The sequence below is a fragment of the Acinonyx jubatus genome, chromosome E2 (assembly GCF_027475565.1).
Source record: "Acinonyx jubatus isolate Ajub_Pintada_27869175 chromosome E2, VMU_Ajub_asm_v1.0, whole genome shotgun sequence".
NCBI lineage: Eukaryota > Metazoa > Chordata > Mammalia > Carnivora > Felidae > Acinonyx > Acinonyx jubatus.
In genome coordinates, this window is record NC_069396.1 from 26,243,665 (window position 1) to 26,261,617 (window position 17,953).

Below are 17,953 nucleotides of genomic sequence, written 5' to 3' on the forward strand. Positions count from 1 at the left end.
CTCCCTTAACTGCAGATACCCAGGATACCTACCTTAATGCAACTCATTGTACATAAAATAAAAACACTTCAATTAAAAATAAGTAGGGGCACATGGGTGGCTCAGTTAGTTGAGCTTTGACTCATGATTTTGGCTCAGGTCATGAGCCCAGGGTTGTGGGATGGCATCCCACGTCGAGCTCTGTGCTGAGCTTAAAGGCTGCTTGAGATTCCCTCTCTCCCCCTTTCTGCCCCTCTCCTTGTGTGTGTGTGCTTACTCTCTAAAATAAAAAAAAATTTTAATTTAAAAAATAAATTGGGATGAATATTTTGAGTCAGTGATTTTGTTGCTTATAAAGTCCCATAGAAAATAATGAGCTCTCCCTTTTAAGGAAACCAAGGGGGAAAGTGGGGCATCTGGGAAAATTGGTATTGGTTGTTTCTGAATGCTAGAATAAGATACCTTCCCCGATTTATATGGGTCATTAGGAGTTTGCAACATTGGCCAGTATGGTAACCACTATCCACATGAGGCTATTTAAATTTATACTAAGATTAGTTAAAATTAGGGGTGCCTGGGTGACTCAGGCAGTTAAGCATCTGACTCTTGGTTTCAGTTCAGGTCATGGTCTCATGGTTTTATGAGTTCAAGCCCTGCGTTGGGCTCTGTACTAACAGTGCGGAGCCTGCTTGGGATTCTCTCTCCTCCCTCTGCCCCTCCCCCACTCATGTTGTCTCTGTCTCTCTTTTTTTAATTTTATGTTTAATTTTTAAAAATTTACATCCAAATTAGTTAGCATATAGTGAAACAATGATTTCAGTAGATTCCTTAATGCCCCTTACCCATTTAGCCCATCCCCCCTCCTACAACCCCTGCACTAACCCTCAAGTTTGTTCTCCATATTTAAGAGTCTCTTATGTTTTGTCCCCCTCCCTGTTTTTATATTATTTTTACTTCCCTTCCCTTATGTTCATCTGTTTTGTATCCTAAAGTCCTCATATGAATGAAGTCATATGATATTTGTCTTTCTCTGACTAATTTCACTTAGCATAATACCCTCTTGTTCCATCCACATAGTTGCAAATGGCAAGATTTCATTCTTTTTGATTGCCGAGTAATACTCCATTGTATATATATATACCACATCTTTATCCATTCATCCACTGATGGACATTTGGGCTCTTTCCATACTTCGGCTGTTGTTGATAGTGGCTTCTTTTTTTTAATGTTTGTTTTTGAGAAAGACAGAGTGTGAATGGGGGAGGGTCAGAGAGCGAGGGAGGCACAATTTGAAGCAGGCTTCAGACTCCATGGTGTCCAGTACAGAGCCTGACATAGGGCTCGAACCCACAAACCCTGAGATTTTTGACCTGAGCGGGAGTCAGACCCTTAACCCGCTGAGCCACCCAGATGCCCCAGGCCTATTTGGCTTCTTAAAGTACTTGTTGATATTTAATTCTAGAGCAAGTTAGGTCGTACTACCAAGATTGCTAGCATCAGTCAGTGCAATGGGAGACCAAATTGCCTTTACAGAGATGTCTTTGGCCGAACTGGTAGAAGTTGAGGGGAGAAAAGGGAATAGATGTGAAGGGCTTTCCTTGTCACTTAGTAGAGATTGCATTAAAGTTTGGTAAACTTTCTAAAAACGTTTCCCAAAGCCATTAGTAAGTTTAGTGGTTCTCAACTTTTAAAATACATAAGAATCACCTGCAGAGTATATTTAAAATACAATCTTCTGTATTCTTTTTATTTTTTTAATGTTTATTTTATTTTTGAGAGAAACACACAGAATCCAAAGCAGGCTCCAGCCTCCTAGCTGTCAGCACAGAGTCTGATGTGGGGCTCAAACCCACAAACTGTGAGATGATGACCTGAGCCGGTAACTCACTAAGCCACTCAGGTGCCCCTGTACTCTTTCCTTGAGGATTTTGATTATCTTGATGTAGGGTGGTGCTTAGGAGTCAGCGGTTTTTATTTCTTTTTTAAATATTTATTTTTGAGAGAGAGAGACCAACCGAGCATGAGCGGGGGAGGGGCAGAGAGAGAGGGAGACCCAGATCTGAAGCAGGCTCCAGGCTGTGAGCTGTCAGCACAGAGCTTGATGCAGGGCTCAAACTCAAGAGGCATGAGATCATGGGGTGCCTGGGTGGCTCAGTTGGTTAAGTGTCCAACTTGAGCTCAGGTCATGATCCCGTGGTCCATGGGTTCAAGCCCTGCATCGGGCTCTGTTGCTGACAGCTCAGATCCTGGAGCCTGCTTCAGATTCTGTGTCTCCCTCTCTCTCTGCTCCTTCCCCACTCACGCTGTTTCTGTCTCTCAAAGTTGAATAAATGTTTAAAAAAAAAAAGGGCCATGAGATTGTGACCTGAGCTGAAATCAAGAGTTGGACACTTAACTGACTGAGCCACCCAGGTGCCTCAGGGGTGTGTGTGTGTGTGTGTGTGTGTGTATGTGTGTTTTAAGTAATCTCTACACCCAATGTGGGTCTGGAACACGTGACCCCAAGATCAAAAGTCATACGTTCTTCTAAGCCATCCAGGTGCCCTTCATCTCCCAGTTTTATACACATTTTTTTTCCCCATAATTGTTTTAGTGTAAAAATCTGTATTTATTCCATTAAGCCCCTTGTGGTATATATATATAGCACCTAAGCTATGTCCATGGCATAAAGTTAGGCTCAAGTGTTTGAATTAATAAGAGTGCCATCTTTAGCAAATGAAGATATTTATAAAGTATACTGGAATAAACTGGAAAGAGATCATTTTGGACATTTTATATAATCCTCATAAGGAATGATAATAGTTTTTCCATTAAAAGTATTTTAGGGGCACTTGGGTGGCTCATTCAGTTAAATGTCTGACTCTTCATTTCAGTTTAGGTTATAATCTTAAGGTCCATCAGTTCGGGCCCAGAGTCGGGCTCTGTGCTGGCAGGGGGGGACCTGTTTGTGATTCTCTCTCCCTCTTTCTCTGCCCCTCCCTTGCTTGCCTGCTCTTTCTCTCAAAATAAATAAAGTTAAAAAAATATTTTGAAAGCTTAATGAATTTGAGCTTGTTTCTGCAATCAGATTTATGTTGGTTTTTATGCTTCAAAGCCTACATAACATTTTAATCTTCAAATTATTGACTGTCACCGTCAAAGAGAGATCTCATTTGCATGAATAAAGTTGATACATTTAAAAACATTTTTAGAGTCATTCAAAGATCTAGAATTGAAATATTTAAATTTTTTTTAATGTTTATTTATTTTTGAGACAGAGAGAGACAGAGCATGAATGGGGGAGGGTCAGAGAGAGAGGGAGACACAGAATCTGAAGCAGGCTCCAGGCTCTGAGCTGTCAGCACAGAGCCCGCCGCGGGGCTCGAACTCATGGACCGTGAGATCATGACCTGAGCTGAAGTCGGATGCTTAACCGACTGAGCCACCCATGCGCCGCTAGTTTTTTTTTTTTTTTTAAGAGTAACTTGGTTTGTTTGTTTTTTTTTTTTTTTAAAACAGTTTATTTATTTTGAGAGAGCACTGAACAGGGAAGCGGGGGGGGGGGGGGCGCAGAGAGAAAGAGAAAGAGAATCCCAAGTAGGCTCTGCACTGTCAGCGTGCAGCCTGAAGTGGGAGAGAGATCATGACCTGAGCCAAAATCAAGAGTCAGACACTTAACTGACTGAGCCACCCAGGCACCCCATCATCCCCAATTTTTTTTTTTAAATTATTTATTTTGAGAGAGAGAACAAGCCTGGGAGGGGCAGAGACAGAGGGGGACAGAGAATCTGAAGCGGGTTCTGTGGTGACAGCAGAAAGCTCAATGCAGGGCTTGAACTCATGAACCCTGAGATCACGACCTGAGCTGAAGTTGGACGCTTAACCTGACTCAGCCACCCAGGCGCCGTATCATCACCCCCAGTTTTATTAAAAATTTCACCTGTGCTTCCTACAGCAGCACATACACTAGACTTGATACGATACAGAGGAGATTAACACGGCCCCTGCATGAGGATGACACACAAATTCATGCAGTGTTCCATATTTTTTCCATCATGTCTCAAAGTAAAGTCTTTAAGAAAGAAAAAATCACATGTACAGAGAAATTAATAGTACAGTGAACAGCCAGTAACTTCTTCCTAGATTCAGCAATTAACATCTTACCATAACTATTTTCTCTGTTATTCATATATATTTTTTTATTGGAGTACAGTTGACACACCGTTACATCAGTTTCAGGTGCACAACATAGTGATTTGACAACACCGTATGTTATTCTGTGTTCACCACAAGTGTTGCTACCATCTGTCATTATATAACATTATTGCCATGCCACTGACTATATTCTCTATGATATACCTTTCATTTTTGTGATTTATTCTATAACTGGAATCCTGTACATCCCACTCCCCTTCACCCATTTTTCCCATCTCTATTCATATATTTATACTGAACTGTTTTACCTCAAATACTTGAGCATGCATCTCCTGCAAATTAAGACATTCTTGCATAGCCAAAGTACACCTAAAATTATTAAATACTTTTATAATATCCAATTAATTAAAAAACTTTGCCTCAATATCTTTATTTAAAATTTTTAAACATTTATTATTTAGAAACAGAGACAGAGTATGAACATGGGAGGGGCAGAGAGAAGGGGAGACACAGAATCTGAAGCAGGCTCCAGGCTCTGAGCTGTCAGCACAGAGCCTGACATGGGCTTGAAACCATGAGATCATGACCTGAGCTGAAGTCAGACGCTTAGCCGACTGAGCCACCCAGGTGCCCCTGCCTCAATATCTTGTATAAGTTTTTGTTTTGGTTTTTATTTTATTTTTTAAATTTTGCACACAAGAGAGAGCACACTCACACAGCGGGGGAAGGGGAGAGGGAGGGGTGGGTGAGAATCTTAAACAGGTTCCATGCGCAGGTCTCCATCTCACAACCCTGGGATCAGGACCTGAACCAAAATCAGGATTTGGACACTCAACCAACTGAGCCATCCAGGTGCCTCTTATTAATATTTTGAGGAACTTTCATACTGTTCTCCATAGTGGTGGAATCACTTTACAATCCCACCAGCAGTTCACAAGAGTTCCCTTTTCTCCATATCCTGTCCAGCACTTATCTCTTCTTGTCGCTAGCTGTTCTTAATGGTGTGAGATGATATTTTATTCTGATTTTGATATGCTTTTCTCTGATGAGTAGTGATGTTGAGCACCTTTGCAGATACCTGTTCGCTATTTTGATGTCGTCCTTGGGAAAATGTTTGTTCAGTTCCTCTGCTTATTTTTTAATTGGATCGTTTGTGCTTTTTTAATATCTTTACTGAGTTGTTTGAATTTTTATTTTTGAAGTTTATTTTGAGAGAGAGAGAAAAAGAGAATGCACAGCTGATAAGAGGCAGAGGGAAGGAGAGACAATCCCAAACAGGCTCTAAGCCATCAGCAAAGAGCCCAGGGCAGGGATCAAACTAAGAAACTGTGAGATCGGGACCTGAGCCAAGAAGATCAAGAGTTGGAAGGAATCCCAACCAACTGAGTTACTCAGGTGTCCCTGTATGAGTTCTTACGTTAACCCTTTATCTGGTACATGTTTTGCAAATACTCTAATTTTGTAGGTTGCCTTTTCATTTTGTTGTTTGTTTTGTTGTGCAGAAGCTTTTAATTTTGATGTCGCATTTGTTGATTCTTTTTCTTTTGTTGTTTGTGCTTTTTGGTGTGATCTCCCAAAAACATCATTGCCAAGATCAGCACTGAAGAGCTTATTTTGTATGTTTTCTTTGTGGTATCAGGTCTTTTGTTTAAGTCTTTAATCCATTTTGAGTTAATTTTTGTGAGTGTGTAAGATAGAGGTCCACTTCCATTTTTTTGCATGTAGCTTTCTAGTTTTCCCCAGCAGCGTTTGTTGAAGAGACTGTCCTTTCCCCATTGGTTGTTCTTGTCCCACTTATCAGATATTAGTAAGCTGTATATACAAGGGTTTAGTTCTAGGCTCTCTGTTCTTTTCATCTTTGTGTCTATTTTTATGCTATACTGTTTTAATTACTATAGGATCAAGAACTGTGGTGCCTCTGGTTTTTTTGTTCTTTCTCATGATTGTTTGGCTCATGAGGGTCTTTTATGGTTCCATACCAATTTTAGGACTTTTTTTTTTCTATTTATGTGAAAAATGCCATTGGGACTTTCATAGGGTTTGTGTTGAGTCTAGGTGGCTTTGGGTGGCATGGGTAGTCTAAGAGTATTAACTCTTCTAACACAGTGTCCTTCCACTTGTTTGTGTCATCTTTAATTTTTTTTCAACATTGTCTTGTAGTTTTCATTGTATAGTCTAGGGCTTTCATTAAACTCCGTTAGGAAATGATTTTTAAAAAGCGTTTCTCCTGATAATTCCATTTGAAATATAGTATTTCAGGCCTTTAAGCTTTTTTTTTTAAGTTTGCCTATTTTATTGATTTTTTTGTTTTAAATGTTTATTTATTTTTGAGAGAGAGACAGAGCATGAGCAGTGGAGGGGCAGAGAGAGAGAGATAGAGGGAGACACAATCTGATACAGGCTCCAGGCTGTGAGCTTTCAGCGCAGAGCCTAACGCAGGGCTCGAACTCAGGAATGGTGAGATCATGACCTAGGCCAAAGTTGGACACTTAATCTACTGAGCCATCCAGGTGCCCCACGGCCTTTAAACTTTTATGTTTACCACATTTTTTTGCACTGAATTTGGATTCCTGTTAATTTGCTTTGCCCAATAATATAAAAATAGTTTAAACTTTTTTATTAAAGTGTTTTTAATGTTTATCTTCAAGAGGGAGGGAGAGAGATAGAGAGAGGGACACTGTGAGTGGAGGAGGGGCAGAGAGAGAGGGAGACACAGAATCTGAAGCAAGCTCCAGGCTCAGCAGGCTCTCAGCACAGAGCCCGATATGGGGCTTGAACCCATTAACTGTGAGATCATGACCTGAACCAAAGTAGGACACTTAACTGACTGAGCTATCCAGGCACACTGTAAACTTAAAAAAAAAAAATGTTTATTTACTTATTTTAGAGAGAGAGTGAGTGAGTGGGTGGGGGAAAGTCAGAGAAAAGAGGGAGACATAGAATCCCAAGCAGGCTTTGCACCATCAGCACAGATCCTGACGTGGGGCTTGAATCCATGAACTGGGAGATCATGACCTGAGCTGAAGTCAACTAACTGAGCCACCCAGGTACCCAAAGTTTAAACTTTTTAATGAAATACTCTTGCTAATAGTAAACATGAGCCAAATTTCTTTGATTTCTTTTGGTCCTAAAAAATAGGGGTACTTTGGTTCAGTTGGTTGAGTGTTCAACTCTTGGTTTTGGCTCAGGTTATGATCCCAGGGTTGTGGGATAGAGCCCTGCGTCAGGCTCTGTGCTGAGCATGGACCCAACCTAAGATACTTGCCCCCCCCCCCCCCCGCCCCTTCAAATAAGAAATAATACACACACACCCACACACCACTCTGCATTGTCCATCAAGGATGTACAGCATCTGTGTTCAGTAATTATTTGAAATAATTTGTTTTCATTGTGTTTTATGTAATCAGTTTGACACTCAGGTTTGTTTGTTTGTATTTGGTTGTGTTTTTTCCTCAGGAAATTTTTTTTTAATGTTTATTTATTTTTGAGAGAGACAGAGTGAGAGCAGGGGACGGACAGAGAGAGGAGGAGACACAGAAGCAGGCTCCAGGCTCCGAGCTGTCAGCACTGAGCCGCAGAGTGGGTCTTGAACTCACAAACTGAGATTGTGACCTAAGCTGAAGTCGGATGCTTAACCAGACTGACGCGCCCCTGATTGTAGTTTTTTTCTTAATTAAATTTCAAACGTGGAAGATAATCACGTGATTCAAAAGTCAAAAACATACAAAAAGGTATACTTGCTGAGTTTTCAATCAGATTTGTATGCCTTCTACCCTTTTCTCCCTTATGGGTAACCATTTTGATTAGTTTGTGGCTTATCTTTCCTGTATATTTTTTGCAAAAAGCTAACTCTATATATGTCCACATATTAGAAACAAAAAGTAGCATATATAGAAATAACAGTTTATTTTCTTATTTAAAAAAATTTTTTTAATGTTTATTACTATTATTTTGTGTGTGAGAAAGACAGTGCGAGTGGGGTAGAGGCAGAGAGAGGGAGAGACAGAATCTGAAGCGGGCTCTAAGCTGCCAGCACAGAGCCTGACATGGGGCTCAAACTCACAAACCTGATCATGACCTGAGCTGAAGTCAGATGCCTAACTGACTGAGCCACCCAGGTGCCCCTAGAAATAAGAGTTTAAAGGCTAGAATACTATATACGTTGTCCAAGATATTTATTCGGTCACCAACTCCTAGCCATTCCTTTGCTATGACAGCTATTGCTGCACTGAATAATACTGTACATGTTGTATGTATGAAGGTCTGTAGATTTCTAGAAGGACTCTTTATTTAGGACTTAAACTTCTTTTCATTTTTAAGAGAGTGAGAGTGAGCGCACAAACTGGGGAGGGGCAGAGGGGAGAGACAGAATCCCAAGCAGCCTCCCGTGCTGTCAGCACAGAGACTGATGCAGGACCTGAACTCATGAACTGTGAGATCATGACTTGAGCCAAGACCAAGAGTTGGACGCTTAACTGACTGTGCCACCTAGGCGCCCCTCGGGGTCTTTTTGTAAATGGAATTTTAAGTGAAATCCTGTCTGTAACCACTATGGTTGAGACCTTGTTTTCTCTGCATTCTCTGCACATAGGAACGTAGATGTCTTTATTTAAAAGATGCAATCTTGCTATTCATAGTTCGGAAGCTTTTCACTCAGTGTCATGGGTATTCTTTTATGTTAACACTTAGAAGATTAACTGTAATCCACAGTGCTTGGTATTCCTTAGAGTGGATGCACAAGAAACAATTTGTAGTGTTCAAGGAGGAGGAGTCAGCAAAAGAGACTGAGAAGGAGAGACCAGTGAAAGTACATTTTAGAAACAAAGTAATGTTTGGAGGGACGGGTCAGGTTTTTTTTTTTCTTTTTTTTTTAAAGATTTTTGCCAGCTAGGGTGATCACATGTCTCGGTTTACACCTGTTGTCTGGTTTAACTGGTTACACCCTTTACTTTCAGAAGTGTTTTGGTTTGGTTAATAAATTATGTTGTCCTTCTAATCTAATATAAGGGCTTGGAATCGGTCATAAATGCATTAACTTGTTCATATAATGAAGATTTGGGTTTTTGAAACTTGGATTACACCAGTGTTTTATTGTATAGCAGTCTTTAGATGTTAACGTGAAAAGGTTGTACCCTTTACCATGAGGCTTTTATCAGAAGAGATGGTGTAGTCAAAGTACCAAAACCTCAGTTTTATTAGAGGAATTCTGAGAAGATCATTCAGTATTTGTTTTGCTGTACCATATCATAAGTAAAATAAAATTTGTGCCGTCCCATGGGTAAAATAATAACAAACAGGCTGGGGTGCCTGGGTGGCTCAGTCACTTAGACGTCCAGCTCTTGATTTGGACTCAGGCCATGATCTCACACTTGACGAGATCAAGCCCTGTGTGGTGCTCTGTTGACAGCACTTAGCCTGCTTGGGATTTTCTCTCTCCTTTTCTCTCTGCCCCTCCCCTGCTCTCTGTCTCTGTAAATAAACAAACATTAAAACACTTAAAAAAAACAGGCTGCCATAGTATCTGTTCCATGGTAAAGTTATTCTGTTCCTTTGTATCAGCCTTTTAAAAAAAATGTTTATTATTTTGAGAGGGAGAAAGAGAGCACACAAGTAGGGGAGGGGCTGAGAGAGAATCCCAAACAGGCTCTGGGCTGTTAGGGTGGAGCCCAACATGGGGCACCATGTGGGGCTTGAACTCACAAACTGAAGTGAATGGTGAGATCATGACCTGAGCCGAAATCAAGAGTTGGACGCTTAACAGACTGAGCCACCCCAGCGCCCCTAATCTTTGTGAATTCTCTATATCTTACCTGGTGAGTTCTGATTGTAATGAAATTATGAGCCGATTTTATAGAACATGAAGCTTTGCATAAGTTCAGCTCCTTGTATTCAAAGATTTTTGTATTTCAGCAGCAGTACTTGGTGAATGCTTAAGAAGAACGTGTGGGGGCAGCTGGGTGGTTCAGTCAGTTAAGTGTCTTGACTCTTGATTTTGGCTCAGGTCAAAATCTCAGTTTGAGATAGAGCTCTGTGTTGGGCTCTGTGCTGCCAGTGTGGAGCATGCTCAGAATTTTCTCTCCCTCTCTCCCTCCCCTGCTTGCACACTCTCTCTCTTTCAAAATAAATATTAAAAGAAGCTTATGTGTTTTTTGTTTTTTGTTTTTGTAACACGGAATAGTTCCTCTGACTCAGCTTGTGGTTGGAATTAAACTGATAAGCGTCCTGTGATTTTAGCTATCCTGCTGCTTTGGGCTTTCCTTTCTAAATTTTCCTAATAAAATTTCAACACTGTGAGAAGGAATTTGGGTTATGGAGTCCTTATTTGCCTTTAAGACAACCATTCAAATACCTAAAACATAGATCCTAAGGTACAACTTTAAGACCAAACCATCTGATTCTGTAGCAGTCTATAAGGAGTAAAGTTAATAAATGGGGTCTTGTAAATAGGTTGTAGATAGTGTGGGAAGAGAGACTGAAAATGTCAGATGAGTGTTCCTTTCCATCTATCCTAATTTTAAGTACGTTCCTGCTGTTCCTAAGGGTATAGTATAAATAATCATTTTGAAGTAGATAAAATAGAAATCTCAGATATTATAGGTTGTCTCGCTAAACAAACTTTTGGTGGGGGGGTTTCTTTTTCTATTGGCCCTAAGTTTCAAACTTGGCATCGTCTATAAATAGTGTTTGAGACATTTTAATTTTGTTTTTCCTAAGCCCTTGGTGGTATTTCAGGTATTAAGATGGAGAGATGATGGTTGTTTAACTCCTTTTCCCCTAAAAATAAAAACTAATTTGGGGGCACCTGTGGGTGGCTCAGTCGGTTAAGCGTCCAACTTCGGGTCATGATCTCACCGTTTGTGGGTTTGAGCCCCGCGTCGGGCTCTGTGCTGACAGCTCAGAGCCTGGAGCCTGCTTTGGATTCTGTGTCTCCCTCTCTCTCTCTGCCCCTCCCCTGCTCACACTCTGTCTCTGTCTCTTAAAAATAAATGTAAAAAACAAAATAACTATTTGAAAATCTGAAGTGTTTTCTACTTCTTTTTTTTTTTTATAGCACAGGTGCCATGTTTCAGAACAGAGTAATACCCCTGGTAAAGAAGAACTGAAGACACTGCACAGACATCAGATATAGGCTAATTACAAAGAAAGCATTAACCTGCCTCTGAGGTGACTAAAGGGGAATAATGGTGATTTTGCGCCGGGCTCGGCCGCCTGCTTCCGCCCCAACCAGCAATGAATCTTGACTCGCTCTCGCTGGCCTTGTCTCAAATCAGCTACCTGGTGGACAATTTAACCAAGAAAAACTACCGAGCCAGCCAGCAGGAAATACAGCATGTAAGTAAACTTAGAAAACAAGTACCAGTAAAGGAATGAGTATGTAGTGGAAAGAAGGTTCTCCGCAGCTTTAATACATAAAAGAGATTTATCCCAGTCCTTTTTTTGAGGAGTCACAGATTTTAATTTTTCTATACAACTTATGAAATATCTTGTTTTGGCCTGCTCCCCATCTTTTCTAGCTACAGTTTGAAATTGAGGTATACTTTACAAAATGTAAAACTCACCCTTTTAAAATGTGCCATTTGGTAGTTTCCAGTAATTCACAAAATTACTTAATTATCACCATCTTTGAAAATATCTTCTTCATCTTTGAAAGAAATGCTTAACACTGTGAGCAGTTGCTCTTCCATTCCCTCTTCTCTCCAGCCGCTGGCAAGCACTAATCTTTCTGCTTTTATGGATTTGCCTTTCTGGACATTTCATATAAACGCAGTCTTACCAGATGTGGCCTTTTGTGTCTGCCTTCTTTCACTTATCACAGTACTTTCAAGTTTCATCCATGTTGGAGCCAGTGTCAGTACTTCATTCCTTTTTATGAATAATAATAATAATACTGTGTTAATATTATTCATAATAATGAACGATAGTCAATTCTATGTATAGTCCTCATTTTGTTCATCCAACCATCGAATATATTTAAATTTGTTTCCATTTTGTGGCTTTTGAGTAGTGTTGGCTTTCAGTTTTTGGGTGGATATTTGTTTTTAATTTTTTTGTAAGTTTATATATTTTGAGAGAGAGAGAGAGAGAGAGACAGCGTTAGTCTGGAAGGGTCAGGATGAGAGGAGAGGAGAGAGAGAATCCCAAGCAGGCTCTGCGCTGTCAGTTTGGAGGATGATGTGGGGCCCGAACTCCTGAAACCATGAGATCATGACCTGAGCCGAAACCAAGAGTTGGATGCTTAACTGACTGCACCATCCAGGTGCCCCTGTTTTAAATATTTAGTATATACTAAATAATGGAATTTCTAGGTCATATGGTAACTCTAAATATCTGAAGAACTGCCAGACTATTTTCTAGAGCACTGGACCACTTTTCAGTTCTACAAGCAATGTAGAAGGGTTCCAATTTTCCCTCCTCTTTACGAACACTATTCCCATTCTAGGGAGTGTAAACAGGTATCTCATTTTGGTAATATAGTTGATGATGTTGGACATCTTTCATGTGCTTATTTGTGTATCTTTGGAGAAATGTCTTTTCAAATTCTTTGCCCCTCTCCTCCCCGCCCAGGTTTTGCCTTTGACCCCCAATTTTAAAAAGCTATTGTTTTCAAGTACAGGTTTGACTTATAGAGCATTTCATTCAATCTTTTTGAAAGTTAAATAGTATACCTTTGTTTCAACGATGGTACCCCCTTCGCATCAATAAATCAAATGGCACTATACTTAGAATTGTATATATTGTTAAAATAAAACATACTAGTTGTGTGACAGTAGTAGGTCACTGCTCTGAACCTTATTTTCCTCACCTGCAAAATAAGAATAAAAATAAAATCTGCCTGACATCCTTGTTAGGATTAAATGCAATAAGTGGAGCACCTAATACGGTTCCTGTCATAAGCATTATTTTTAAAAATGCTAATTCTCCTCTGCGTAATACATTACAGTTATTATATAAATTAAGTAGTACACTAGTACAAGTTTGTAAATGAAGTAGGTGCCTAATTATTTGAGCTAAATCTAAGAATTAAGAGTTTATATGGAAACTTTTTTCTCTTTTGTTTTTGGAGTGTGTGTGTAGAAGTTGTGGTTTAAGTTTATTTTTAAAGTAGATTAATATAAGGGCACCTGTGTGGCTCAGTCAGTTAAACGTTCGACTTTAGCTCAGGTCATGATCTTGTGGTCCGTGGGTTCAAGCTCCGTGTTGGGCTCTGTGCCGACAACTCAGAGCTTGGAGCCTGCTTCAGATTCTGTGTCTCCCTCTTCTCTGCCCCTTCCACACTCTGTCTCCCTCTCAAAAATAAATAAACATTAAAAAAAAATGAAAAAATAGTAAAATACTTCTCATCCTTTTTTATATGGTGGTGTATGATAGTGTTCTACATCTTGGTTTTTTTTTTTTTTTAATTTACCAGTATCTTTTAGAAATTATTTCTTAATCCAAACATGAAAAGTTTCTTCATCCTTTTAAAAGGCTGTATAGGAAACCATCGTATTGATGAATTGTAATTTATTTCACTATTGAGGTACATTTCGGTTTGATGTGTGTGTGTGTGTGTGTGTGTGTGTGTGTCCATCCTATCAACAATGCTGTTATAAGATTGTTTTTTACGTGTGTGTTAGTTGATTTGTAGGATAAATTCTTAGAAATTCAAGCTTGGGCAACTCTTCTACTTAGTTTTATTTTTTTCTCTTTTAATTTTTTTTATGTTTATTTATTTTTGAGACAGAAACAGAGCATGAGTGGAGGAGGGGCAGAGAGAGAGGGAGACACAGAATCTGAAGCAGGCTCCAGGCTCTGAGCTTTCAGCACAGAGCCTGACACAGGGCTCAAACCCATGAACCATGAGATCATGACCTGAACCGAAGTCGGACGCTTAACCGACTGAACCACCCAGGCACCCCTTCTACTTAGTTTTCTAATGGAAAAGCTCAGTTCTTGGAATTACTCAGTTCCTATTTGCTTTTTTTTCTTTTCATGTAGTATTTCAGTGTATGTAGTACATTGAAATACCAGCACATTTGTATGCTTACAGGCCTTAATGCATTTGATGCTACTTTGATGAATTAACGGTGCTTGAGTTCATTTTTCTAATACCTTCACAGGTCCTTCTAGTACAGAACAAAATTCAAGCTTCTCAGTCTGAGTTTCAGGACCCTTTATGTCATTCTAAATCCTGAAATTCTCATCTTTGAAGAATCCAATCTAATAACACTTCATCAGTGAAGACTTAACCCCTTTTTTCCTTTATTTGGATTAATTCTTTAGGATAAATTCTGAAAGCTGTGCTGGTCTGTGACCTAAGAATTTGATGCAACTACTATTTAAGCATCTGCTGTGTACCATGTGTTATTTATTTATTGTTAGTCATTTTTTAAAAGTTTACTTAGAGAAAGCTCCAATGGGAGGAAGGGCACAGAGGAGAGATTCTCTTGTGATTTGATGTGGGGCTCGAACTCACGAACTGTAAGATCATGACTTGAGCTGAAGTCGGATACTAGATTGAGTCACCCAGGTGTCCCTAGTCAACTTTTTATTGAAGTAATATGTATATACAGAGTGGTTCACAAATCATAAATATGCAGATGAGGGGTGCCTGGATGGCTTAGCCAGTTAAGGGTCCCGCTCTTGATAACGGCCCAGGTCAAGATCTCATGGTTAATAAGATCGAGCCAAGCATCTGAGATTGAGCCCTGTGTTGTGCTCTGCACTGACCGTGTGGAGCCTGCTTGAGATTCTCTCTCTGCCCCTCCCCTACTTGCACACTCACTTGCACACTCTCTCTCGTAATAAATAAACTTAAGGAAAAAAAAAGACACAGGGGTGCCTCAGTGGCTAAGTTGGTTAAGCATCTAGCTTCGGCTCAGAGCGTGATTTCAAGGTTTTTGAGTTCAGGCCTCGCATTGGCCTTGCACTGGTGGTGTGAAGCCTCCTTGTGATTCTCTCTCTCTTTCTCTCTCTGTCCCTTCCCCACTGGTGTACTCTCTCAAAGTAAGTAAATTTAAATTTTTTAAAAAATTAAATAAAAATAGATGAATATTCATAAAATGAATATAAATCTGCATAACCATGCAGATCAAGAAAAATCTCATTTAACATCTCAGAAGCCTCTTTTTAAGGTACTGAACATATCATTTATGACCCAGCAGTTCACTTCTATGTATACAATAAAACAAATTCATGTGCATGTTCATCAAAAAACATGTATTGCAATAGCCATGCTGGAAATAACCCAATCGTCTATCAGTAGCAGTGAGATTATTACGTGAAACAACATTGATCTTACAGTGTTGTGTGAAAAATGGTAAGCATTATGTCAGTTCACTCGTTGTTTGTGCATACTCCGTTCTGTTACCATTTCTTCCTAGCAACTGTTCAAACACTTGTAATGGTGCAGGTATTATTTTTGATGTGATTTTATGTCAGTTTTCACCTTCTCCTCATAGTCATGCAGGGTAGGTATTACTCTCTTTACACGGAGTTTCAAAGACATTATTAATTATTTTGCCCACTGGTACTTTCCCTGAAAATGGTGGCAAATGTGATATTTGAATCCACAACATTCCTATGATGGATCTCATTCTGCATGGAAGACAAAGAAATAGGAGATAATTAGACTGGATTGGAAGGTCTTCTAGTTCAAAGTTTGGCTGTCCCAGACAGCCCCTACTCTAAAATATCTTTCACTGTGTTCTCAGTGTGACCTTTGTAAAATGTATAGCTGTGGTCTCTTTGTTGTTTTAAAATCTTTAGTCTGTCTCTGTCCTATCCAGTTAGAAACTCAGACTCCTAGGCTTGGCCTGTGTTGCTCTTCTCTGGAAGCACGTAAGAGGTAGTTTGGAATGCAGGTTACTTACAAGGTTTCTACACCTGTAGTGGAGGGAGACCAATTGGAAACAGAATTGGGCAGAAGGAGAACTGTGGTGGAAATGTTGGCAAACTGTGTGGGAAGTTTGGGAACAGATCTCAGAGTTGTCTCACAGTGTGCCCAGATGGCCAGGCCTTTATATCCCTTATGTTATCTCTTAATATATGAGAGCTAACCTTAGGCAGAGCTGTCCCATGCAGCCGAGACAAACTCTGAGGGACCTGACTGCCAGCGTGAGTGCAACTTCCTTGAAGTAGGGAATCTGATGGTGCAGTGTGTCACTTCACCCCACCAAGGCTCTGCCTGAACTGGTCAGCTTAATACTATACTATAATTGGTTTGATTATCTTGCCTACTCTCAAGACCTTGAGTTGTGGAACTATCCTCTAGTTTTTATCTTTATACCTATAAATGCAATCGGGAAGAAAGAAGGAATAAATTATTTAGTGATTGGTTTTTTTAAGAAGATTAGATTATTTTTTAAAATTCATTTTATTGGAGCGTCTGGGTGGCTCAGTTGGTTAAGTGTCCGACTTTGGCTCACCTCATGATCTCACGGTTTGTGGGTTTGAGCCCCATGTCAGGCTCTGTGTTGATAGCTCAGAGCCTGGATCCTGCTATGGATTGTCTCCCTATCTTTCTGCCCCCTACCCACTCACACTCTGTCTCTCTGTCTTTAAAAAGTTAATTTAAAAAATTAAAAAAGCAAAATTCATTTTATTTATTTTTTTAAGTTTATGTATTTTTTTTAAATTTTTTTTTAACGTTTATTTATTTTTGAGACAGAGAGAGACAGAGCATGAACGGGGGAGGGTCAGAGAGAGGGAGACACAGAATCTGAAACAGGCTCCAGGCTCTGAGCTGTCAGCACAGAGCCCGATGCGGGGCTCGAACTCACGGACCGTGAGATCATGACCTGAGCCGAAGTCGGCTGCTTAACCAACTGAGCCACCCAGGTGCCCCAAGTTTATGTATTTTGAGAGAGAGACAGCAGGAGTGGGGGAAGGGCAGAGAGAGAGAGAGGGAGACGGAGGATCCCAAGCAGGCTCTGTGCTGCCAGCGCAGAGTCTGACAGAATTCACCCAACTTTGAGATCTTGACCTGAGCCTAAAACAAGAGGCTGAAACTCATCCAACTGACCCACCCAGGTGCTCCTCCTCCCTTATTTGTTTGTTTATTTATTTTGAGAGACAGTGCAAGTGGGGATATTTTTTCTTCTTTCTCTTCTCTTCTCTTCTCTTCTCTTCTCTTCTCTTCTCTTCTCTTCTCTTCTCTTCTCTTCTCTTCTCTTTAGAGAGAGGGAGCAGTGGGGGTGGACAGAGAGAAAGGATCTTAAGCAGGCTCCATGTCCATCCTGGAGCCAGACATGGGGCTCAATCTCCTGACGGTGAGATCATGACCTGAACAGAAATCAAGAGTTGGACAGTCAGCCGACTGAGCCACCCTGGTGCCCCTTAAAAGATTGTGGCGCTCAATCAAACTCACAACCTTGAGATCAGGAGTCGCAGGCTCCACCAGAATGAGCCAGCTAGGTGCCCCACTAATTAATTTTGAAGATAAATGTTAGAATGGTTGGCCTAATGACTGAGGTTTTCACAATGTCTACAAATTTTTCTCAGACAAGTAAATTTTGTGTCTTCAATAGTGTTTTTGCAGGGAGTGCCTCTCTCCCTCTGCCCCTTCCCTGCTTGCGTATGCTCTCTCAAAATTGATAAACTTAAATAGTATCTTTACAGACAGCCTCCTTCTGTTATTTCAGAATGATTAGGAATTTAGAACTGATGTGGAAGCAGCATTCTAATTTTTGGTTCTTGATTGCTTTTGGTGATTGGTAAAGGCTTATTGTATTCTTGGATGCTTAGTATATTTTACACTTGCTGTGTTGTGGCTTAGTCTGAGCAGCCTTAATAGCTTGACTAGGATTGTTTTCCCTTTGTTGTTTCTCCTAGGGACAAGCGGATAAAGGAATGTTCATTG

General features: G+C 40.2%; 1 protein-coding gene and 1 non-coding gene across 8 annotated transcripts in view; both read left to right on the forward strand.

The window, feature by feature from the left end:
• Positions 1 to 17,953, forward strand: part of CNOT1 (CCR4-NOT transcription complex subunit 1) — a 101,495-nt gene that overhangs the window by 14,110 nt on the left and 69,432 nt on the right. For all 7 annotated transcript variants that reach the window (XM_015074543.3, XM_015074542.3, XM_015074541.3 and 4 more), the window contains one exon: positions 11,170 to 11,445. In XM_015074543.3, coding sequence (XP_014930029.1) covers positions 11,344 to 11,445 — 102 coding nt within the window. In that variant the 5' untranslated portion in view covers positions 11,170 to 11,343. The remainder of the gene's footprint in view (positions 1 to 11,169; positions 11,446 to 17,953) is intronic.
• Positions 3,901 to 4,007, forward strand: LOC113604437 (U6 spliceosomal RNA). The gene has a single exon (XR_003426380.1). It is a non-coding gene; the product is annotated as a U6 spliceosomal RNA (small nuclear RNA).